The sequence below is a fragment of the Saccharomyces paradoxus genome, chromosome XIII (assembly GCF_002079055.1).
Source record: "Saccharomyces paradoxus chromosome XIII, complete sequence".
NCBI lineage: Eukaryota > Fungi > Ascomycota > Saccharomycetes > Saccharomycetales > Saccharomycetaceae > Saccharomyces > Saccharomyces paradoxus.
Genome location: NC_047499.1, coordinates 229,362 through 252,440, shown reverse-complemented (window position 1 = coordinate 252,440; position 23,079 = coordinate 229,362). Strand labels below are relative to the sequence as shown.

Below are 23,079 nucleotides of genomic sequence, written 5' to 3'. Positions count from 1 at the left end.
TTACACCTGTAATCATTTTTTCGTTTTGAGATTATTTCGGATCGGCAAATACATTTTTACCTCTGGAAATGTTATTTTCAGCTTTTCTCTTGTTTATTGGCATTCTGAGACTTCAATTCCAGACCGTTCATTATTTCTGTTAAGATTACATGGCATCTTTTACGTAAATGGGATGTGGCGATTCGCTGACCGTTTCTCCTCATCGTTCCTAGCGCGGGGCTCACGGCTTTACTTTATGTTCCCAGGCAGTATCATCGCTATCGCACTCCACCTGCTACGAAGCCGGTGCAGGCAGGAACTCGCTTGCATGGTAATTCACTAAACTTATTTACTTTAAATCTTTATATCAAATTTATATCCCTAAACCATTGAATTCTTGTTTTTTTTTTTTTCTTTTTTTAATAAGTTTTTTTCCTATTGTAGTTCCTTCCATCGCAGGCTAGATAAATATCTTCAACTTATTCACTTGGCAGGACCTGATTCAACCTCCCTTGTACAGCCAAGAAACGTGAAGGCCGGGAACAGTGGGAACCAAGTGCAGAATATATTAGCAGAAGTTTGCAGAAATTACCCCTCACCAACTCTCACTCTCAATTTTCAACTGCTCAAAAGACGGTTCGCAAAAGACACCAAAAAGCACTCTGTTACTCCAGTATAATGCAAAAATCTGTCAGAGTGGGCGACTATTTTGACAATGATGACAATGGTTTATGGTCTTGGTACCTAACAAATCTAAGATTAGGAGATTTCGAAGAACTTATAGGCAATCAATTAAAATACACTTTATTAAAAAGATTTCTGAACAGTCATTTTTATGGTGATAACAGTATTTGGGCCAGACCAAACAAGAAAATTTTGTTAGTTTCCATCCCAGAGAATGTTCATGAAGATATTTCCATATTAGAAATCTTTCTTAAAGATTACTTCCACCTGGAGAAATTAGAACACATTCAAATATCAAAGTTAACTCATTCCCACTGCTACAATCACGAAAACCACTACTTATTGACGGACAACCTCAATAATTTCCAAGATCCTACTTTTTTAGAATTTGCGAGTACAAGTTGGCAAGTTCAAAAAAATTCAAAGGCCTTAAATAATAATAGAAATTCAATACAACCCCCCCCAATATCTTCATCAAAAACTTCAAATGGGAAGTCAAAACCAAACATTTCAGACGATCAGTGGTCAAATATAAATACCCAGACTGCAACAGCTACTCGAACTAATACGAATACGAGGACTTTAACATCTCCCGATACAGTTGATATAAATGCGACGGCGAATGGTCAAAACAATAACCATGATGTGCCTCAGAATAATAATGTAAATGAAAATGATGAAGAAGACGCAGGAGACGATGCTACAAGTTCCATAGTTCTAAACTTTTCTCATTCGCGAACAGTAGACCCAAAGCCTAATAGACTACCCAAAATTTTCCCATCGTACACTAATGAAGAGTATACACCATCACATTCCGAGATAATATCAATAGATAGTTTTGCTGGCGAAGACCTATCATCCACATATCCCGGACAAGATCTGAGCTTAACTACTGCAAGGCGTGAGGATGAAAATGATCAAGATGGGGTTGAAGATCATTATACCAGGGTCTCAAATGATCTTGGTGATGAGAGGATCGATCAAGCAAGTTCTAGCATGGAAAGTTCTATTAGCTGCACAAGTTGTAGTAGTAGCAGTGATAGTAGGAGTGCTCACTACAGTTTAAGCGGTAGTAGCCGAGGTAGCCTGAAACATGGAGATGCCGATCACACAAATGCCACCTATGTCTCCGAATTGTCAAGTATAACGAGCTCTATAGACAATTTAACTACTTCCACAACCCCAGAGGAGGAAGATCATCTAATTCACCGTAACTATGACGCCCAAGGGTATGCATCAGGAGAGGATGATGGGGAGGAAGTTTATGATGATGAAGACCTCTCTTCTTCTGACTACTCAGTACTATCCATCTTACCATCGATCTCAATTTGTGATTCACTCGGTTATTTTAGACTAGTTTTGCAATCCATATTAATTCAGGATCCGGACACTAAAGAAATTTTTACTGCAATTAGACAATCAAACAACAAACCTACAATAGCAAGCGTTACCGATGATTGGTTATTGTATGATTCCAATTTTTCAATGAATAATTTACAAATCCTAACACTTCAAGATTTGCTAGATATCAAGAGATCATTTCCCAAAATTCTATTTTATACAATGGTTATCGTGACGGACTCCAGCAAAGAAGTTGAAGAAGAACTTAAAAATCCTAATTATGAAAATAGGGAAGGCATATCGAAGGAACAACCTCTGGATTCTGAGTTATCATTAACTCACGACCCACAACAATATTTCCCAACTGCATATAACAACGGTTATAATGAGTATATCGATGATGAAGACGACGGTGACGATGCTTCATTATCCGAACAGTCAGGCCCACAAATGTACATACCAACTAGAATGGAATCTAACGTTACCACAGCACACCGTTCTATTAGAACTGTCAACAGTATCGGGGAGTGGGCATTCAATAGACATAATTCTGTTACCAAAATCGACAAGAGTAATAGTAACGAGTTGGATAACTCTAAAACAGGTGAAGATACAATTTCATCAAGCGAACCTTATCCAATGACACAACTGTCGGACACCAATACGACCTCTTTGAATTTCAGCCATTCATTGAACAAAAAAAATTCTTTCAAACTTAATTCCAAAGGTAACAATGAAAGTAACTCTAAAAATGAGCTGAAAAAGATAAAGAGCTCTATTAATGCTATGAGTGCCGTCGAAAGGTCCAAAAGTTTGCCATTACCTACGTTACTAAAGTCTTTAAGCGGTATAGACAATCATACTCATGGCGCCAACAAGGATAGAAAGCGTTGGAAGTTTCAGATGAATAGGTTTAGGAATCATAAAAACAGTGGTTCTGCAGGTACGGATAAATCTCAGCGTTGCACCATCATGTAAGGAATACTTTGCCGCTATATATATATATATATGCTTGTATTATAATTATAATTATCACTGGTACTATTGCACTTACCGATTTCTATAATGACACTTGAAAGTGATACGAAGAATTCATAGATAGTCTAGATATATTGAAAATATAGGTTGTGTACATAGAAAACACCTAAGTCAATCTGATCTACCAACTTTCGGCGAAGAGGCGAAACAAGGTAGATTAATAAAAATTTAATTGTAACATAATAAAAAAAGTTCTTCCACTTATTCAGTCAGTCATAAAGTCCCCACTTTTAGTTCATATGCTTATTCAAAGCTAATTGAACGTCTTCTGCGTTGATGACAACCCCTCTTTCTGAACATTTTGCCTTTGCCATTAGCTCAGAACATAATCCGTCAACATCAATATCTGAGTATTTTGGATGTGTTGTTATTCTGTCCCAAATCTCCGAACACCTTAGTAGAGAGCCTTCCTTAGAAGGAACAACATCATTATCGTTATCGTTATCACTGCCATTATTAATCTTGTTAGCATCCTGCACACCGCTGTCCATTTTTTTTTGTGAAGTTTCACTTTTCTTTTCCAGCGTTGATGGTAGGCATTGTTTCGGAAGTTGGGGTTCTTCGTTAATTAACTGGTTTTTAATCAAACTCGACTCATCGTCAGATATATTCGCTGCTTTTTTACCACCGTCATCATCATCATCATCATCATCATCATCATCCTCTAAAAATTCTTCAAATAGGTTGTTACCTTCCTTCGATGAATCCCTAAAAAACATGTCATAGTCAAACTTATTTTGAGATTGAGATTCAGAGAAAGGTTGTAGTTGAATATTAGTTGAACTGTCGTCTGGGAAAGCCAGACTTGCATTGATAAAAGGTATATCCTCTCTACTGTTTTGCAGTAGGTTTGGATTAGTGTTAGAGGCACCAATGTCGGTTGACCCCGGGCTGAAAAAATTAGTGACTTGATTCATGTCGAATGGTGGCTCGGATATGAATGGAAGTAAATTGTCGTTATTATTATTGTTATTGTTATTGTTATTGTTATTGTTATTATTATTATTATTATTATTATTATTCGCGTTATTCTTGTTCTTGTTGTCAGCACTACCTGTGCTATTATCATTCACAACATAATGATTCGCAGTCACATCGAAACCGAGTTGGCCGAAACCGGAGAGAGAATTTCCGTGTGCGGTATCATTAGCGGTGACATTAGCAGGAGTATTAACTGTAATACTGGAATGTGATTCCCAAGTATTTGTTAAAGCAGGAGAATTTGAACTCAATATAGAAGATGACGCGAATACTTCTTTATCAAGAGCAGAGACAGGTTTCTTAGGAATGGGACATTGCCTCGTTCCACAGACTTGGTTCATTTTCGAACAAAATTCAGAAACTTGCTCATCAAACTGATTTTCAAAATTGAAATCGTTAGAGAACATATTACTGTCCACATTCTTAGTTTTACGTTTGCAGCCATCATCACCAGATACAAACCTGTTTGTATATATCACATTATCTAACCAATCCATCGAGGTGGAGGAGTTTGGTGTGTTATTAAGAACATCGTTACCATTTGAAAAGGAATCCAAAGTAGCACTGGAGGAATCTGTAGCGTCACTTAATTTCTTTTGTGTCTGCTTTATAGGCACAGGGGCCGAATGGCTTGGATCATTTGGCGAAGGTAATTGTTTTTCCACATTTTTACTGTCGTCATCGTCCTTATCAAGCGGATACTGAAACGTGAAATTCATCTTCTGTTTTACGTTTTCTTGTATATCATCATTAGGTGTGACAATTGGTTTATTGTTGTGATTAGCGTTACTTTTTGAGGAATGTAAATTAGGATCTCGCCTTGCTAAATATTCCAGCACTTTTGAGTCATTTCTTGTTTCTGGCCTATATTTTTTTAACTCGTTCACCAACGTGACCAACTGGTCCCTCAAAAAAGTAGCCTCCACTTCATTTTGTTGCTGAATACTCTCCAAACTCTGTACTTTCTTCTCCAATTCCTTCATCTTCCTCTCCTTACGTTCCCTAAAGGCTCTCTGGGCAGCTCGATTTTGGGCAGTCCTCTTCTGCTTAGTTTCAGGATCCAAATCTTGCTTTTTACCAGTTTTGGTACCCTTCCTCTTTGGTTGCTCGTTATCATCGTTATCGCCTGTACCATTATGTCTATGCTCATTTTCTGTCTCATCGTGACGAGATTCTGAATCCTCAAACTCCGCTAAAGAACCCGAAGAAACGACATCCAGTGACCTCTTGGCAGTGGAAACACTCATGGTCTAAGAAACAACTTTTCCTCCTTAAAGCTTCTTGGGTGGCAAAAACTTCCCTTAATATACTAAAAACCGCTCTCGTTCACGTATAAGTCAACCTGCGGGTCAAGAGAAGGAGCTAAAACACACGAATCCTATATATACCTTAAAGAATCTCTGCTTGACCGGTATACGGAGGACTATTACGTAGATATTTCTCTAAGACCTTACACATCCGTCAGTTGCCACCCACCTTCTCTTCATCGGAGGGTTTCCTGTTCCCATGACAAAGAAGCCGCTTTGGCGGGGCCTTAACTATTACCCGCGCTTAGAAAAAGAAACGAAAACCTAGGTTTACATTAACCAGGCAGCTAGGGTTCGCTACTAGTTTTAAGAAAAATCGATGGGGCTGATCCAGCTAATGATAAGGGCTAGAACCAAGCCCCGATATCGTATAAGGCACCTCGTTCCCGCAATATTTTTCATCTTTTGGCGTCGTTTACTGCCGTTTCCGATAAATACAAAAAAGTTTTCGAGAAGCGAGAGCAAGTGAGGAGGATGTAGTGTATTATTCACTGTCAGTGTGCTTTATTTCGTCTTCATGTTACACTCCATTTTTATCGCCTTACGAAGCATATGTCTTATGCGAAGATTAGTGAGGAATCTTCAATACTTGCTGCCGATAACTTCCCCGCTGCTTTTATATAGTTCGGGTGTTTTTTCCTATCCCTTTTGCTCTCTTTTTCTTTCCATCCGTCTTAATAATTTATAAACTGTAACTTTTTGATTCAAGTTTTCCTTTATCTGTGTTCCTTCTGATTTAAGTTTTAAATAGTTTGAAAAAAGTAAGCATATAACAATAGTAGTAATAGCATAAGATGAGTGAAACAGAATTGAGAAAAAGACAGGCCCAATTCACTAGGGAATTGCACGGTGATGACATCGGTAAAAAGACAGGTTTGAGCGCATTGATGTCGAAGAACAACTCTGCTCAAAAGGAAGCCGTTCAGAAGTACTTGAGAAATTGGGACGGTAAGACCGATCAAGATGCCGAAGAACGTCGTCTTGAGGATTATAATGAAGCTACACATTCTTACTACAACGTCGTTACAGATTTCTATGAATATGGTTGGGGTTCCTCTTTCCATTTCAGCAGATTTTATAAAGGTGAGAGTTTTGCCGCCTCGATAGCAAGACATGAACATTATCTAGCTTACAAGGCTGGTATTCAAAAGGATGATTTGGTTCTTGATGTCGGCTGTGGTGTTGGGGGCCCAGCGAGAGAGATTGCAAGATTCACCGGCTGTAACGTCATCGGTTTAAATAATAACGACTATCAAATTGCCAAGGCCAAATATTACGCTAAAAAATACAATTTGAGCGACCAAATGGACTTTGTTAAGGGTGATTTCATGCATATGGATTTCGAAGAAAACACTTTTGACAAAGTTTATGCAATTGAAGCCACATGTCACGCTCCAAAATTAGAAGGTGTATACAGTGAAATCTACAAGGTCTTAAAACCGGGTGGTACCTTTGCTGTTTACGAATGGGTAATGACTGATAAATATGACGAAAATAATCCTGAACATAGAAAAATCGCTTACGAAATTGAACTGGGTGATGGTATTCCCAAGATGTTCCAGGTTGACGTGGCTAGAAAAGCTTTGAAAAACTGTGGTTTCGAAGTCCTCGACAGTGAAGACTTGGCAGACAATGATGATGAAATCCCTTGGTATTACCCATTGACTGGTGAGTGGAAGTACGTTCAAAATCTAGCTAATTTGGCCACATTTTTCAGAACTTCTTACTTAGGTAGACAATTTACTACAGCAATGGTTACTGTCATGGAAAAATTAGGTCTAGCCCCAGAGGGTTCCAAGGAAGTTACTGCCGCCCTAGAAAATGCTGCGGTTGGTTTAGTTGCTGGTGGTAAGTCCAAGTTATTCACTCCTATGATGCTTTTCGTCGCTAGAAAACCAGAAAATGCCGAAACCTCCCCCAACGCTTCCGAAGAAGCAACTCAATAAATTCACTAGATCAATAAGATTCAAATAAAACTCCCCATATATACCTTTTTTCTTATATATGCAGATAAATTGGCACGTTCATTGCTAGCAGGTTCCCTATGCGTAGACCCTCCGACATCTTTACTACCTCACAACTTATCCCACTTATGATTTCCGGGTTTGGCTTTTCTTTTCTTATCATTCATTCCGTGGCGAGCGACCTGCATTTCCCTTCGAAATGAGAAAAAACCACTCTTTGCTGCTCACAAATACATACTGAAACTCCCCTTCAGTAGAAGACAGCAAGAATACAACATCGTAACCATTTCCATATTTATGTGCTGAGATGGTAAAAGTGAAGTCTAAGAACAGTGTCATCAAACTATTATCTACAGCGGCAAGCGGGTATTCTCGTTACATCTCGATAAAGAAAGGTGCACCTTTAGTTACTCAAGTCAGATACGATCCTGTGGTGAAAAGGCACGTGCTCTTCAAAGAAGCAAAGAAAAGGAAGGTAGCAGAAAGGAAGCCATTAGATTTCTTGCGAACAGCCAAGTGAAAAAGGATGAATACGCATGAACTGTAACAGGCAGAACCATCGCATTCACAGATGTCAAGCAATTTTTTTCTTTTGTCCTGTAAATAAGTAATAGATACGTACATTTTGTATACGATTCAAACGGAAAGAAATTCCGCCACGAAAAAGAAGTTGTTAAAAATACATTACAATAATCAACTTTCTCATAATAAAGTTGATATTTCATTTAGATATGCAAAGACACATATGCATACATACATACATACATACGTATATGTAAAAGTTAGAATCGAGGAAAACTTGTGACATACAAATGCAAGCATAAATGAAAAAAAAGATTAAGATTCAGTATTTCATCGAAACATTCAAATCTTCATTACTATTCTTATTAATGTGGTAATATTAAAGTCTTTTTTTTTATTAATTCCTTCTTGGGTAATAATGTTTTCTCTTTTTGGTGATTAATGACCTCCCCATGTACTATTACCACCATAGTTCGACTTATTTCCTTGATTGTTCCAGGCAGACCTATTCCCATCATCTTGGTTACCCCAAGCAGAAGCTCCACCATCTCTTGCACTCTTATTATTGCTGTTTCCTCCCCAGGTGGAAGCCCCACCGTAGGCTGACCTGTCACCGGTACCACCCCAAGTAGACATGGCACCGTTAGATTCACCTCCTGAAGCCCAAGTCGACGCACCGCCCCAACTTGATTTGTTACCCCAGGCCGAAGCACCGCCCCAAGTAGAAGTAGCACCAGTACCTTGGCCGCCCCAAGCTGAGGCACCGCCACCGGCACCACCCCAAGCAGAAGCACCTCCATTACCTTGGCCACCCCAAGTGGAAGCACCACCCCATGAGGAGACACCGCCACCACCTGAGCCGCTTTGAGCGTTTACGGCTGGTGTTTTACCGCCATCGAACGAACTCCATCCTGGCGTCATACCACCACTGAGACCTGAAGAGGCAGCAGCCCCTGCTGCAATACCGCCAGTTGCCATATTTCTTGGGGCACTAACGTAACTTGGGCCCATTCTGGCCTGTGGAACTCTACCGCGTCTATTAACCAATTCATCATATGTGATACCTTCACCACCTTCACGATTATAATATGTTAACTTATGTTTATCAATTGTAATATGTTTGTTCTTAGAATGTAATTCGACGGTAGCTTTATCACCGTTCACATCTTTCACAATACCTAATTGACCTTTATAACCAGCGGAACGAATTCTAACTGTTTTGCCGAGTGCAACTTCACGACCTCCTCTGGACTGAATAGGTTGTTGGAATGTCTTGGATGATGGAGGTCCCATTTTAGAAATGATTTCCGGATTCATTTTGCTTAAATCCATTTTGTTACTTAGCATATTATCCTTGGACGCCACGGCTTCGACATTACTAGGGTTAACAACAAAAACCCCAGCATTTTCAACAATCTTCTTTGAGACAACAAAAATTTGCTGTGTTTGTATGTATAGGACCTGACCCTCCCTGCGTGAACCTACTTTTTCTACTATTGTATCACCAATTTTGATTTCATTACCATTTGCATCGACACTAGAAACACGTGCACGAGCAGTATTTATTTTACTCAAGATAGAGCCCTTGGTAATTGTCGATACTTTACCAGTTTCATCAATAACCTTGAAGATATCGTGACCAGCCTGAATAATACAAGCGACATTCTTAGCACTCAATTCGACTATGTCATGTAACGCGTATTCACTTGACGTAGCTGTAGTGTCAATAGATTTGGATAGATTATTTGCTGTAATGGTAACTTCTCTGCTTGTCTGAGTTGACATGAATGTCACTTGGCCTTGCTCTACCATAAGAACTAAACCAGCATCACCTTGATGTTCACCATTGATGACAGTAACGTGGTCACCAGGTTCGAAAATCTTTCTTAGGGTAGAAATAGGAAATTCTAAAGGAGTTGTAAAACCATTTAGTTTGATTGTGGCGATATCTTTTGTAGTTCTTGTTACAATACCCTTGGAACCACGCTGTTCACCATTTAAAACTTCGATACGATCACCTGGTTGGAAAGTGACCTTTGCAGCTTGGGCCTTCTTGATTGATTGTGAAACTGATGTTAGATCTACTGCGCCCTCTTTGGAACCGAATCTTGCTAATTCCTCCACAGTTGGCTGAATATTTTTGGTTTCCACATGTTGAATCCTGAAGGACTTATACAGATAACCATCAATATAATCCTCATTCTTATAAGTAAAGTGACGGTCATCCCTTTTATAAAGATTAGCTTGATCTAATCTCAGGGCCATCGTTGGGTTAAACAATTGTGGTGGAGCTCTATGAGCAAAAGTTGGTCTTCTAGATTTACGTTGTTGCGTTGTCGGATCAATTTCGTCAAATTTACCATAATCCAAACGGGGAACAATTTTCAGCATCACTTCTAAATTATTCTCACTAATTTGGTCGACCATCGCCAAATCACCCTTGTAGATCCCTCTCTTAATACGAACATAACTACCCTCTTCCAAAGCGACGTCATCTGATTTATTTGGTTTCAGTAATAGAGGTAATTCTTGGACGGGAATTAGCAATTTTTGAGAAATATAAATATCTGGAACACCATTACAAAATTTTTCAATAACGGATTGTTTAGGTGCTTCAATATAAATTCTTCCTGTGTAATTATCCCTTTGGAAAATGGATAGAATTTTCAATTTTTTTTTACCCATGGCCCTATCCAAATTGAATTTTTTTTTCAATAACTTACGAGTCAATTCCTTTTCTTTGCCTGGTCTGCAGCGCACACCCCAAATGGTAGCTGTATCAACACTTGGTAGAAGAAACCTCTGTGGCACGTAACCATCTTGAGCAGCAGCACGATATTGCTTGGAACTACTTCTACCGTAACGCTCCCTTAATTCTTTCGCTAACCTTTGAGCATCTTCTTCTGAAGTCTTGTTCAAATCTTGGTCCAGTTGTCTATGTAATCTATCGTCTCTTCTTGCACCCGGAGCACTTGATTCGTCATCTTCATCATCACCATGGGTAATGAAACCTTCACGAACCAACTCTGAATCCTCTTCGTCTTCATCTTCATCTTCATCATCACTAACCTCAGCTTCAATATCCAGGAATCTGTTCCTTTCTTGACGACGCCTCTTAGTTGGGGCTTCATCATCGTCGTCATCGTCATCATCATCATCGTCATCATCGTCGTCATCGTCGTCATCTTTGTTATCGCCCTCATCTTTCTTATCACCATCACTATTTTTGGCTTCCTCTTCGCGAGGCCTCTTCCTTTCATCAGAGGCCTCTTCCTTCTTAACAGTTTCATTTGGTTCGGATGGATCCGCATTTGAAGTTTCTGGGACATCATCTGTAGCAGATACACTTGGAAAAGCATGCTTGTCGCTGGATGAAGCCTGATCTGCGGCCATTGTTTCTACATTATTCTCGGATTGTTGTAGATCTGCCTTTGCTTCGTCTTCGTTACCTGGAAGGGGGAGATTGCTTATACTTTCTGCGCGTTCTGTAGTTCTTGTTGTGGTGGCAGTGCTACTATCAACAGTATTTTTGTCACTAGTATTTTCATCGTTAGTGGCGGTAGACTGCGGAACCACCACAGGATCAGCAACTTGTTGATCATGTTCCTGCATGTTCACGTTTGTGTTCGAGTTGTCACTCATAATTATCACAACACCCGTTCCTTTTCTCCTTCTGCTCTTACCTACTTGTGTGAGTGATTCTTGTTAATGGTACCAATCTTTGAGCATTTCCATCCAAATTTTTTTCCATATGTCGCACATCAGGCGGGTCACCTTCGAAGGTCCACAATTCTGAAATATATAATGTGGACCTTTACAATTATTACATATGCAAGCACCACATTAACAAGGCCAGACTGCCTAATAGCTTCTAGGTTCTGTTTCAATGAGCAAATCCAATAGTGTCAGTTATGAAAGAGTACAGCTATTCGAGAACCCGAAAGTACCCATCGAAGTTGAGGATGAAATTCTGGGAAAATATGCGGAGTCTAGTCTGGATCATGATATGACCGTTAATGAACTACCTAGATTCTTCCAGGATTTACAACTAGAACCCACAATTTGCAAACTGGTGAGGAATGAAGATGTTATTATTGAGGGTACTGAAGTGATAGATTTCACGAAACTGGTACGATGTACATGCCAGTTACTGATACTGATGAATAATTTAACGATAATAGATGATTTGTGGTCGATGCTTGTTAAAAACTGTGGCAGAGACGTGGACTTCCCGCAAGTGGCGTTAAGAGATCATGTGTTAAGTGTAAAAGATCTTCAAAAAATCTCCAACCTCATCGGGGCCGATCAGAGTGCCGGGATCATTGAAATGATTAGTTGTGCTACTGATGGCAAGAGACTTTTCATGACGTATTTGGATTTTGGTTGTGTATTGGGAAAGCTAGGATATTTAAAGATGTAAACGAACAAATCCATGTTCAAGTATATTTTTTTCTTCATTTTTCTGTTCTGGGATCTATTCATATATATGTAAAAAATAGTCGAATACATATGCGATTATAGGGTAAGTTGATACACAAATGCGTGGCGTGTTCCTCTTTCTTTGCCTAAATGATATGTTTCGTTTTGAAGTAGTTTTTCAAATAATTGACTTGCCAAACACCCAGCGAGGACAAGACAATAATAACCAAAATTGAGAAATTTCTTACCCTTCTATTGGTAGATTCATTAGTGTCTCTTAGTCTCTCCTCTCTGTTTTTCAAGTAAGTCAATTCGTCGACAATTTCGTCCGTGATTTCCTCCACTCTACGCAACTCGACTTCTATAGGTTTCAACTTTTCGTTGGCGCTGATCTTGTTCCAGTCACGAGCTTCAGCACCGCTCTCAATGTCCAATTCAATGGCCCTGCTCAAAGAACGGCCACGATACTGAGCCTCATTTTCAAAACAAACGTCGAATGCTGTAGAAGATGGAGCAGTAAACGCAACACGAACGTCACCTGCAAAATCCCTCTTTCTACGATACTCGTTTCCAATAGAATCACGCACGAAGAGGTTTAGCTTTTGTCCATCTCCAACAGAACCATCCGAGTGGACATCCACGACCACCAACTGACCTTCAGTGACAAAATCACGAATACAAACCAGTTCTGGGTTTGTAGATGCCGCAATGTCGAAATGTAATCCCTGCACTGCCACCACCAAAGAGATCAAAGTTGTTAACCATAACTGTAACACCTGCATCCTTTTCTTGCTTTTCGCTTATGAGGTCAACTGAGTTATAAAACTATAAACGTAGCCCCAGCTCCTAAAACAAACATATAACACGTAACAACCAACGGTTGGCCAAAATCATTAGGGAGACGAAAGAGTAAAGACGAAAAATGAAAAAAAAGTAAACTTCGGAGACTCTTTGTACGCGTTTGTCGTTTTTAACGAGATGTTATATTATCATTGTTCTTCATTTTCTTCATCTTCTTCAACGAGAGCTTCCACTAAGAGGCTGCCATTTGGCCATAGCTGGGGCACTTGGTCCACCGACATCCGTTCGTCAGGATGCACAGTATACTTAGGGAAAGGAGATACCAATTCAAAATTGAATTCGAGCTTACCTTGTTCGAGGTCAAAAGAAATAAGCTCGTTGTTGATGATGTCGCCGAGCTCTTCGACAGTAGTAGCAGTACCCGTCTCGAATTGTCCTTCTTTGAAGCAGAGCACGTTATCGTCTGCAGACAACTGCCTAATTTTCTCTTGAAGGGCGTTAGACCATTCCGCAGGGTCACTAGAGTATACCTCGAGGTATATGTGACACCCGATGGATTGGTAGATTTGATAAAGTGTAGCCATGGAGGGGAACTTCTTGACGAATCTTTTGCCACTGGAGGTCCTGAATTGCAGAGTAGCTTGCTTCCCCGCTACCGCCAACGGCTGGAGTTCATCGATGCAAGCCTTTAGCCAGTTTAATTGTTGAGCAGTCGAGTTTAATTTCAAGTCCTGGGCGCGTTTCAAGCTTTTTTCCTTCTCTATAGCTTTGATTCTGTCCATTTCTAGAGACTTCTTGTATGCATCTTCCTGCAGTTTTTTAATTTCTCTTGACATGCGTAGCTCGTGCATTTCGGTTTTGTTAACAACTAATTCCGGAGTGTACTTTTCTACCACGTTTGTTAACGACTGCAAGAATCTGTTCAATGAATTAATCTTCAACTTGCCGAGAATAGAGAGTCTTTGTGAGGGCAGAGTCTCTGAACGGGAAGTCGTGTTAGCCACGTTGGCAACGAGAAAGATTTCCGGCGTGTTTCTGACACCTAGTTGCTGAGCAATTAACCAAGGTTCTAACTCGTGAACGCACTTCAAGTAAATGATCAGGTCGTCATCAATCTTGCGCAAGTACTGTAAAGTCTTTTTGTTTAACAAAATCTTCTCCAAAAGCAGCTTAGAATTAACATCGATGGCTTCTGTATCGGTGTCGTAGGTGTCACCAACTAGGATGAGCAACATAAACTTAAACTCCTCCTTTGCGATACGCAAGGCCTCATTGAAGGAAATATCTGGCTTGAAGCTTTTTAGCTGGCACAATGCATCCTTGTCCTTCATGTCGCCTAGTATTTCAGCCAACGGAATATGTGTTTCTCTGGTTGGCGCCTTTGGAATCTTGGAGATCTTCGGCTTTGCTGAATTACCGCCACCACCTATGGAATGCAGGGACAATAGGGTGCAAAAGAACGTGAATATTGTGGCAGACAACCTATTGATTATCCTAGGGATCAACAGTAAAACAAAAAGAAGGGGGTTGCCATCATAACTGAAAGAGTCAAACATGGACCACACAGTGTTGGAGCGTCCGTTCAGCCCAACGGTTCTGAAATCGTGGCGGAAGTTTGCTGGCAATGGTCTGACTACGGGCAGCGAGGTCGTGAATGGCAAGGGCCTAGGGCCCAACGCGGGTGGAGCCAAGGTGTCTGCCATGGGTGTCGTTGGAGTGGACTCTCCCACCGTCTCCTCAGGTCCGCCTCTCCACTCTCCATCGAAGTATCGGCTCAATGCTGGTTCTAACTGCCAACCATGGTTCCTCAACAGTCTCACCACATCCGGCAAGTCCTCTGGGGGGAAATTCGTGATGACCTGGAACTCGTTTAACTTGTCCTCCTCTGTGTGCGAGAGATGGAATTCGCTATCCTCATGATTGACTACTGGCATCTTCGATTATATTGTGAAAATTATTACATACTTCTACTGTAATTCCTGCTGCTACAAATAAACCTGTCTACCTATATATTACCTTCATCTCTTCTGGGCCACCACCCACCAATTGTCGCGCTCGAAGCCCTCACTATGAACGGCAGCACCAGCTTGGCGGCAATCCTCAGCCAATTCGCCCTCCCGGTATAAATGATAGTATCGGTATTTGACCTCTTCCTTTTCCTGCTCTTGATCTTTCTGTTGCTCATGGTCGCTATTGTCGAGAGATTTATTGCGCTGCTGCTCCTCCTTCCAGCGTTGCAAGTACTCGGAACGCTCCTTTGGGGGAATATTCATCAAGTTTGGCCTTGGCTTTGTCTTGGCCTTGATAACCGGCGTTGATTCAGATTTTGGTTTGGCTTTATCCTTGGGAAGAACCCAGGGGACAAATACATCTTGCTCCATGCCCTCATGGTATCCCCTACGGGAGCTGCCCTGTTCTAGAGCCCAACAGTAGATTAATGCTTGCCCGCCTTGGCGTAGCTTCGATAGAACGTGTCTGATCACCTCAACACGTCTCTCCCTCGTGGACCAGTGATGCACTACAGCAATTGAGATAGCAAAGTCGAATGTGTTGTCCTTGTGTGGTAGGTTCAGCCCATCTGCCACCAGTAGGTTGTAGGATGGATTTATACCTCTGGCGCACTCAATGAGACCATCTGAGCGGTCTGACCCAATAATATACACATCAGGATTCACTCCGAGGTACTTACCATTGCCACACCCAACGTCGATACCGATGGCACCCGTTGGACGAGTCTTCAAGAACCGCGTCACTATGGGCCATGGCTTATATCTAGTTTGCGAGAAATGCGGCGCTATCTCGTTATAAACTTTGTGGACATACTCCTGCTCTTTTTCAGCTGCTTCGTTCATCCCCATGCTGGTGTCGTAGCCTTTTATTTCTTTGCTCTTCGAAGCCTCATCTCTGCTCAATCCATTACCGAATTTTTTCTCTTATTCCAATTTCTTAAACTGAAAAGTTAAAGAAATTGAAAAATTGTGAAGAGGTAAATTGATGTAATTAGCCATATAAATGAAGGACACAAATTAAGTTTGAGCCACAACAGCCTCACTATGGCCGAACCTCAAGGTCCTTTGGATACCATCCCCAAAGTCAACTACCCGCCAATACTGACAATAGCAAACTATTTTTCTACAAAGCAGATGATTGACCAAGTCATCAGTGAGGATCAAGACTACGTTACGTGGAAACTACAAAACCTACGAACGGGTGGTACACCAGTCAACAATCAATTAATTAAATATCTGAAATACAAATACCAGAAATCCAAGATGAACCAGCAAGACCCGGACTCTATCAATAAAGTCCCTGAAAACCTAATCTTTCCACAAGACATCATACAACAGCAAACACAAAACAACAATTACGAAAACGCCAATGGCAATGAAGATGTAAATGAAAAACTTAAACAGGACGAGCAGTTCAAACTCTTGGTAACCAACTTAGATAAGGATCAAACTAATCGGTTTGAGGTTTTCCACAGGACATCTCTAAACAAAACCCAGGTCAAAAAGCTGGCTAGCACAGTAGCTAATCAAACCATAAGTGAAAATATTCGTGTTTTTTTGCAGGCAGTGGGCAAAATATATGCCGGTGAGATAATCGAACTGGCCATGATTGTGAAGAATAAGTGGTTGACAAGTCAAATGTGCATAGAGTTTGACAAGAGGACCAAAATAGGCTATAAATTAAAAAAGTATCTAAAAAAATTGACTTTCTCCATCATAGACAACCAGCAATACAAGCAAGATTATCAATCCGATAGCGTGCCCGAAGACGAGCCTGATTTTTTCTTCGACGATGAGGAAGTAGACAAGCGTGAAACTACACTGGGAAACTCATTATTACAGTCAAAATCTTTACAACAATCTGACCACAATTCACAAGACTTGAAGTTACAACTCATTGAGCAGTACAATAAGCTTGTTCTTCAATTCAACAAACTAGATGTAAGCATCGAAAAATACAACAATAGTCCCTTACTGCCCGAACACATCCGTGAAGCATGGAGACTCTACCGTCTGCAGTCGGACACTTTGCCGAACGCTTACTGGAGAACTCAAGGCGAAGGGCAAGGATCCCTGTTCAGATAGCTACAGACCATGTGCAGCGGCTCCAACATATATGAACATACACATATGTATATATATATAATTTTTAACATGTCGTTTGAAATGACATGCTATTTTTAAAAGGATAGCGTATAAATTAATGAAAAAAAAAAAGAAAACGATTATTGTAGATCTCTTCTAGTTCTGTTAATCAGCTTTCTCTCGTGAATCATTGGCACGTGAGTAACATAAAAGCACAATACAATAGCTTCCATTATTAGTTTTGTTTGTTTTGGCAATACATGTTAAATCTTTTTCTCTCAAGTTTAAATATAAAGATTATATAAAAGTACTTCTCTGAAATACATTTGATTATACTTTTCTTTATCGTTTTATTTTTATTTTATCGTTATAGTTGCTTCTTTTTCCCTGAAGAATCTGTCATAAAACACAACAAATCAACCACTCTCTGCTTATCTTTCCTTCGTTTTCAAAATGGGTAATTCAAGTTCAAAATCTTCCAAAAAGGATTCACATTCGAGTTCCTCCTCGAGAAACCCCCGTCCTCAAGTGTCGAGAACTGAGACTTCCCATTCTGTGAAGTCTGCAAAATCAAATAAGTCTTCAAGATCGAGGCGATCTCTTCCTTCGTCGTCCACTACGAATACTAATTCAAACGTCGCCGATCCCTCCACTCCATCGAAGTCCAATCTTGAGGTTAATCATCAACGACATAGCTCTCACACTAATCGCTACCATTTCCCCTCTAGCTCACATTCGCATTCGAATTCTCAAAACGAATTGTTAACTACTCCTTCATCATCTTCTACTAAAAGGCCTTCTACTTCTAGAAGATCAAGTTATAATACTAAGGCTGCTGCTGATTTACCACCTTCAATGATCCAAATGGAACCTAAATCGCCTATCTTAAAAATAAACAATAGTAGTACACAGGTATCTAAGCATAAATCCTCATACTCATCTACCTATTATGAGAACGCCTTAACAGACGATGATAATGATGACAAAGACAACGACATCTCGCATACTAAAAGGTTTTCTAGATCTTCGAATTCTCGTCCGTCCAGTATAAGAAGCGGATCAGTGTCAAGAAGGAAATCAGATGTGACCCATGAAGAAGCTAACAGTGGATTGTCCTCCCCTAACAACCAGGAAAATTATCTCGTACAGGCATTAACCCGGTCAAATTCTCATGCTTCTTCATTACACAGTAGGAAGTCTTCGTTTGGATCGGACGGTAATACCGCTTATAGCACCCCATTAAACTCTCCAGGCTTGTCCAAACTAACGGATCAATCTGGTGAATACTTTACTTATAATTCGACCTCTTCATTGAATCACCATTCGAGCCGCGATATTTATCCAAGCAAACTCCTCAACCATGATGATGACATTGAAAACTCGTCTCAATTGAGTGATACCCATGCGTCAATGGAAAATGTTAATGATAAAAATAATAATATAACAAATAGCATAAAAGATCCGAATGGGGAATTAGATGATATAATGCACTCTTCCGGAAACAAAAATGCCACAAAAAAATTTAAAAAACCTATCGATATTGATGAAACTATCCAAAAATTACTGGATGCGGGCTACGCTGCCAAGAGAACAAAAAATGTTTGTTTGAAGAACAACGAAATTTTACAAATTTGCATCAAGGCTCGTGAAATATTTCTTTCTCAACCTTCCTTGTTAGAATTGTCACCTCCTGTAAAAATTGTAGGCGACGTTCATGGGCAATATGGGGATCTCTTGAGGCTTTTCACTAAATGTGGGTTTCCACCATCCTCAAATTATCTATTTCTAGGGGATTACGTGGACCGTGGTAAACAGTCGCTGGAAACTATCTTACTGTTGTTCTGTTACAAGATAAAGTACCCTGAAAATTTTTTCTTATTAAGAGGCAACCATGAATGTGCTAACGTTACAAGGGTTTATGGATTTTATGATGAATGTAAACGTCGTTGTAACATCAAGATCTGGAAGACCTTTATCGATACTTTTAATACATTGCCATTAGCCGCCATCGTAGCCGGGAAGATTTTTTGTGTTCATGGTGGATTGTCGCCTGTTTTAAATTCTATGGATGAAATCAGACATGTGGTTAGGCCCACTGATGTGCCAGATTTTGGCTTAATTAATGATCTTTTGTGGTCAGATCCAACAGATTCACCCAATGAATGGGAGGACAATGAACGTGGTGTGAGTTACTGTTATAATAAGGTGGCCATTAACAAATTCTTGAACAAGTTCGGGTTTGATTTGGTTTGTAGAGCCCACATGGTTGTGGAGGATGGCTATGAATTTTTTAATGATAGAAGTCTCGTTACGGTGTTTTCCGCACCAAATTATTGCGGGGAATTTGATAATTGGGGAGCCGTAATGAGCGTCAGCGAAGGTTTATTGTGCTCCTTTGAATTGTTGGATCCACTAGATAGTGCCGCCCTGAAACAAGTCATGAAGAAAGGTAGACAAGAAAGAAAACTGGCCAATCAACAGCAGCAAATGATGGAAACAAGCATCACAAATGATAACGAATCTTAGCAGTAAGTTTACTGACCAAAAAAAATCCAATAGTATTATATTCATTATTTCATGAGCAGTTCAACGATGTACATATACGTATATATAAAAGACAGGAAAATAGAAATTCCCTGTCTTTTCATAATAACATCAGAAAACCTCGTTTTGTCGGCTTCTGCCTTCGGGTGTTTAGCCAATGTTCACTCACTTTATAGAATCTAGAACCCCGCAAATTTTTCTTCTACTTTGCTTTCGCAATACCAGTCCGTTCATGTATATTAAGTGATCATATATAGTCATATAATTAAATAATCGTTCTTTTCCGTAAAATTGTTCTCTCAGATTTCCTTTTCTATCGCGTATAATGTGAGAGGTAATTTAGAAACTCTCAGATATTTACGAAACTTCATATAACTTCTTTAAGAAATATGGGCCTATAAAAATACTAGACTAATCAAAATGAAATATATAATCAAAGTGGATTAATCAGAAGGACGAATTTAAAAAAAAAAAATTCAAATAACTAAAGAGGAATGGACAGAAAGCAGCATAAATAACAAAAAAAAAAAAATGGGCAACAAAATAAAGTAAGGGAAAAAAGCTTGAGAGGAAAAGGAACACTATATTACATTACTCAGAACTGCGCAACCGAGTGGAACAAAAAAAGGAAAAGAAGGAAAAAAAAAAAAGAAGGAAAAGAAAACTAATAGGTCAGTATACGACTCATAAAGACATGTCTGTTGTTCTAGCGTTGTAATTGGAGTAGTTACCGCTGCCTCCACGTCCACCGCGACTGCCACGATTGTTATATGTACCTCTACCAAATCCTCTTCCTCTACTAAATCCCCTTCCTCTCGAACCTCCGTTCATACCGCTGCTGTTATAGTTACCACGTCCATTGTTCCTCATAGAATCATTATTACTTTGACCAAGGAATCCACTTGCTGGTTTGAAGATGGAATATTGTTGTGTATTGGATGCTGAGTTCGTAAAATCATTCTTTTTGTTTCCTGAGGCATCTGAGGATGAATCTGAGTTTACCCCATCTTCATTGTTTTGTCGATCATGATATCTCGAACCATTAATATTATTATTATTGTTATTATTATTATTATTATTATTATTATCATTAGTGTTGTTGTTATTGTTGTTGTTGTATGAGCTGCCACCGCGATATCCGCCGCGATTACCACGATTGTTATGCGCACCTTTATAATTGCTGCTATTGGAGCCTCCACGATATCTATTACTTCCTCTAAAATTGCCATTATTGTTGTTATGGTTCCCGTTATATTTGGCCCTACCCGTATTATGTTCTCTTTCCACATTCTTGAAAGTGAATTGTTTATCAGTATCTGTTTCTGCGGCTTTATCTTTATCACTTGAGACATCTGTTTGAGTTTTATCATCATCACATTTCTCAAAGCCTTGCTCATCCCCTCCTTTGAACTCTTCTGATTTATCGGCCTTAGATTGTAATTCAAGAATTGGTGAACCAAGCTTGCTTAACGGAGTTCCTTTCTTGGAAGTTTCATTAACCGCAGATCTCTCCACTGCTTCGGAGTAACTTAAAGGCTTGGGGGTTGGGGTTGCAGAATGTGATTCCTCCTCTGTAGATGTTTGCTTTTTCAGGATTGTGATCTTGCTGCCAGCCGCGGTAGTCGCCGCAGAATCACTACTAGGAATCAATGATGCCCTCAGAGTCGTTGTATCTTCTACATGTAGATTTTCCATTTTTTCTTCAATATCCAAAATCTTCGATTGCGTATCAACTGGTTTGGCGCTTCCAAAAGGATTGGATTTTGATCTCTGTTTCTTGGTGATGAATGGTTTACCGGCATCATCTTTAGGATCCGTTAACAATTTCACCTTCGTGCTATAATCTTTGAAATCGTCGAATTCTGCGGGTGCTGTGGTAATGTGATAAATTTCCTTCAGAGGCGCGGTCCAATAGTTCAAAATCTTGTCCATATCACGAGATGTGTATAACTCGACAAATGCTACCTTGGAGTCACGTTTAAAATTTTGATCGAAGGCTGACCCTGATTTCAAAGTAGAAATACTGGGGTTTTTATTTACCTCCCAAAACAGTTTAAACTTAATGAATTTAGTAAACTTTGCCTGGAAAAGGTCTTCAATGTCAAAGTTGGAAAATCTCGGTGGTAAATCAGAAAACTTAACAATATAAGGAGGGCCTTGCTGATGCTGCAGTGGGTGGTGATGATTTGCAAAATCCCCCATGCCACTACCACCAAAAGGACCTGAATTAGAAAAGCGTGATCTGTTCATGGGTCCATGGCTACCTTGTGGGTTCTGTTGGTGACCATCACGTTGATGCTCGCTGCCTGCCTTAGTTTGTTTCAAAATATCGATATTCGTAGTGTTGCTTATAGCATCCAAGTTAATATCTTCCTCATCCCATACTGACTCGCCTAAAGTGTCATTTCCTAGAAACTCTTCTAGGGACATTTTCTTCGTAGTGCCATTATTATTAGATGTATTATTCGTTCCTGAATAGAAACATATGTAGACATTCCGTGACCTTCTCTTCTTCGCAGGAAAACCAGCTGATTAAAGCGGGTCAAAACATTGCAAGACCATGTCTAATCAGCTCAATTTTAGACAAATAAAAAAAAAAGAGAAGAGGCCAAGATAGAAGATTGTTCAATTGTTAGTGGCTATTTAAACATGATTTTTTTTCTCAAAAATCCACATGAATATTATATCCTCTTTCATGCAATAATTCCTACGTATGACTAAAACAGAAGAAAATAGTAAACATAAAAATAAAAAACAAAAAGAAAAGGAAACAAAAGAGGACCGTTATGGATCAAAAGGGGTTAATCAGAAAACCGAGGCACATACCCATTTCTTCGCGTTCCAGCACTCTATGTGATTAAGATCGAGTGAGCAAACGTGTATTTCTAGGATGATTTCTTGTCCAATTCTTTGTGGAGATAAGCTTTAGAGTCTAAAGAACGTATCTCCATAGTTCTTCTGTCTTATTTAAAATAACCCAAAATTTCCGAAATTTCAATGCAGCTCAGCCCTAAATTAGACCTAATATACCATATCAGGGTTTAGCTCAATACAAAAATAACACAAATAGGCCCTATTAAAAAGCTGTTGTAACCCTTAGGTTAAATATATTACACGTGATTTTGCATCTTTTTTTAGTTTTGAAAAAAATTTTGGTCTCTACCTTTTCTCTCTCTTTGTTAAATTTGGTAGTAAAAAGTTCAGCCAAAAGTGTGGTTGTGAATTTTATTCTGGCGATGCGCAATCGGAGTCTTTTCTATTTCTTGCGACTCGTAGAAAAGGTATCTTACTACATAACTTGTACATATTCTTGCTCAGGATTAGCAACACAAGACATTGGCTTTGATATTATATTGCATTTTATTGCATTGTGTTGTGGTTAAGGCAAATAGATAAAGGAGTTTC

General features: G+C 39.6%; 12 protein-coding genes across 12 annotated transcripts; 6 read left to right on the top strand and 6 right to left on the bottom strand.

Annotated features, from left to right (window-relative positions):
- Window positions 1-657: 657 nt before the first annotated feature.
- Window positions 658-2,982, top strand: GIS4 (Gis4p; the record flags this gene model as incomplete). Its single annotated transcript, XM_033912417.1, has 1 exon — window positions 658-2,982. The coding sequence occupies one exon, from the start codon at window positions 658-660 to the stop codon at window positions 2,980-2,982; it is 2,325 nt and encodes a 774-aa protein (XP_033768308.1).
- A 290-nt stretch (window positions 2,983-3,272) lies between these two features.
- Window positions 3,273-5,270, bottom strand: YAP1 (DNA-binding transcription factor YAP1; the record flags this gene model as incomplete). Its single annotated transcript, XM_033912416.1, has 1 exon — window positions 3,273-5,270. The coding sequence occupies one exon, from the start codon at window positions 5,268-5,270 to the stop codon at window positions 3,273-3,275; it is 1,998 nt and encodes a 665-aa protein (XP_033768307.1).
- Window positions 5,271-6,124: 854 nt separating this feature from the next.
- ERG6 (sterol 24-C-methyltransferase) lies at window positions 6,125-7,276 on the top strand (the record flags this gene model as incomplete). Its single annotated transcript, XM_033912415.1, has 1 exon — window positions 6,125-7,276. The coding sequence occupies one exon, from the start codon at window positions 6,125-6,127 to the stop codon at window positions 7,274-7,276; it is 1,152 nt and encodes a 383-aa protein (XP_033768306.1).
- Window positions 7,277-7,601: 325 nt separating this feature from the next.
- Window positions 7,602-7,814, top strand: MRPL39 (mitochondrial 54S ribosomal protein bL33m; the record flags this gene model as incomplete). The annotated part of the gene is made up of 1 exon (XM_033912414.1): window positions 7,602-7,814. One exon carries the CDS (start codon window positions 7,602-7,604, stop codon window positions 7,812-7,814), a length of 213 nt encoding a protein of 70 aa, XP_033768305.1.
- Window positions 7,815-8,254: 440 nt separating this feature from the next.
- Window positions 8,255-11,458, bottom strand: SPT5 (transcription elongation factor SPT5; the record flags this gene model as incomplete). The annotated part of the gene is made up of 1 exon (XM_033912413.1): window positions 8,255-11,458. One exon carries the CDS (start codon window positions 11,456-11,458, stop codon window positions 8,255-8,257), a length of 3,204 nt encoding a protein of 1,067 aa, XP_033768304.1.
- Window positions 11,459-11,702: 244 nt separating this feature from the next.
- Window positions 11,703-12,236, top strand: RAD33 (Rad33p; the record flags this gene model as incomplete). Its single annotated transcript, XM_033912412.1, has 1 exon — window positions 11,703-12,236. The coding sequence occupies one exon, from the start codon at window positions 11,703-11,705 to the stop codon at window positions 12,234-12,236; it is 534 nt and encodes a 177-aa protein (XP_033768303.1).
- Window positions 12,237-12,381: 145 nt separating this feature from the next.
- On the bottom strand, window positions 12,382-13,017 carry ERV25 (Erv25p; the record flags this gene model as incomplete). Its single annotated transcript, XM_033912411.1, has 1 exon — window positions 12,382-13,017. The coding sequence occupies one exon, from the start codon at window positions 13,015-13,017 to the stop codon at window positions 12,382-12,384; it is 636 nt and encodes a 211-aa protein (XP_033768302.1).
- Window positions 13,018-13,224: 207 nt separating this feature from the next.
- Window positions 13,225-14,970, bottom strand: UBX2 (Ubx2p; the record flags this gene model as incomplete). The annotated part of the gene is made up of 1 exon (XM_033912410.1): window positions 13,225-14,970. One exon carries the CDS (start codon window positions 14,968-14,970, stop codon window positions 13,225-13,227), a length of 1,746 nt encoding a protein of 581 aa, XP_033768301.1.
- An 84-nt stretch (window positions 14,971-15,054) lies between these two features.
- Window positions 15,055-15,894, bottom strand: TRM9 (tRNA (carboxymethyluridine(34)-5-O)-methyltransferase; the record flags this gene model as incomplete). Its single annotated transcript, XM_033912409.1, has 1 exon — window positions 15,055-15,894. The coding sequence occupies one exon, from the start codon at window positions 15,892-15,894 to the stop codon at window positions 15,055-15,057; it is 840 nt and encodes a 279-aa protein (XP_033768300.1).
- Window positions 15,895-16,089: 195 nt separating this feature from the next.
- Window positions 16,090-17,130, top strand: TAF11 (TATA-binding protein-associated factor TAF11; the record flags this gene model as incomplete). The annotated part of the gene is made up of 1 exon (XM_033912408.1): window positions 16,090-17,130. One exon carries the CDS (start codon window positions 16,090-16,092, stop codon window positions 17,128-17,130), a length of 1,041 nt encoding a protein of 346 aa, XP_033768299.1.
- A 453-nt stretch (window positions 17,131-17,583) lies between these two features.
- On the top strand, window positions 17,584-19,656 carry PPZ1 (salt homeostasis regulator; the record flags this gene model as incomplete). Its single annotated transcript, XM_033912407.1, has 1 exon — window positions 17,584-19,656. The coding sequence occupies one exon, from the start codon at window positions 17,584-17,586 to the stop codon at window positions 19,654-19,656; it is 2,073 nt and encodes a 690-aa protein (XP_033768298.1).
- A 702-nt stretch (window positions 19,657-20,358) lies between these two features.
- Window positions 20,359-22,104, bottom strand: PSP2 (Psp2p; the record flags this gene model as incomplete). The annotated part of the gene is made up of 1 exon (XM_033912406.1): window positions 20,359-22,104. The coding sequence occupies one exon, from the start codon at window positions 22,102-22,104 to the stop codon at window positions 20,359-20,361; it is 1,746 nt and encodes a 581-aa protein (XP_033768297.1).
- Between the last annotated feature and the right edge of the window lie 975 nt (window positions 22,105-23,079).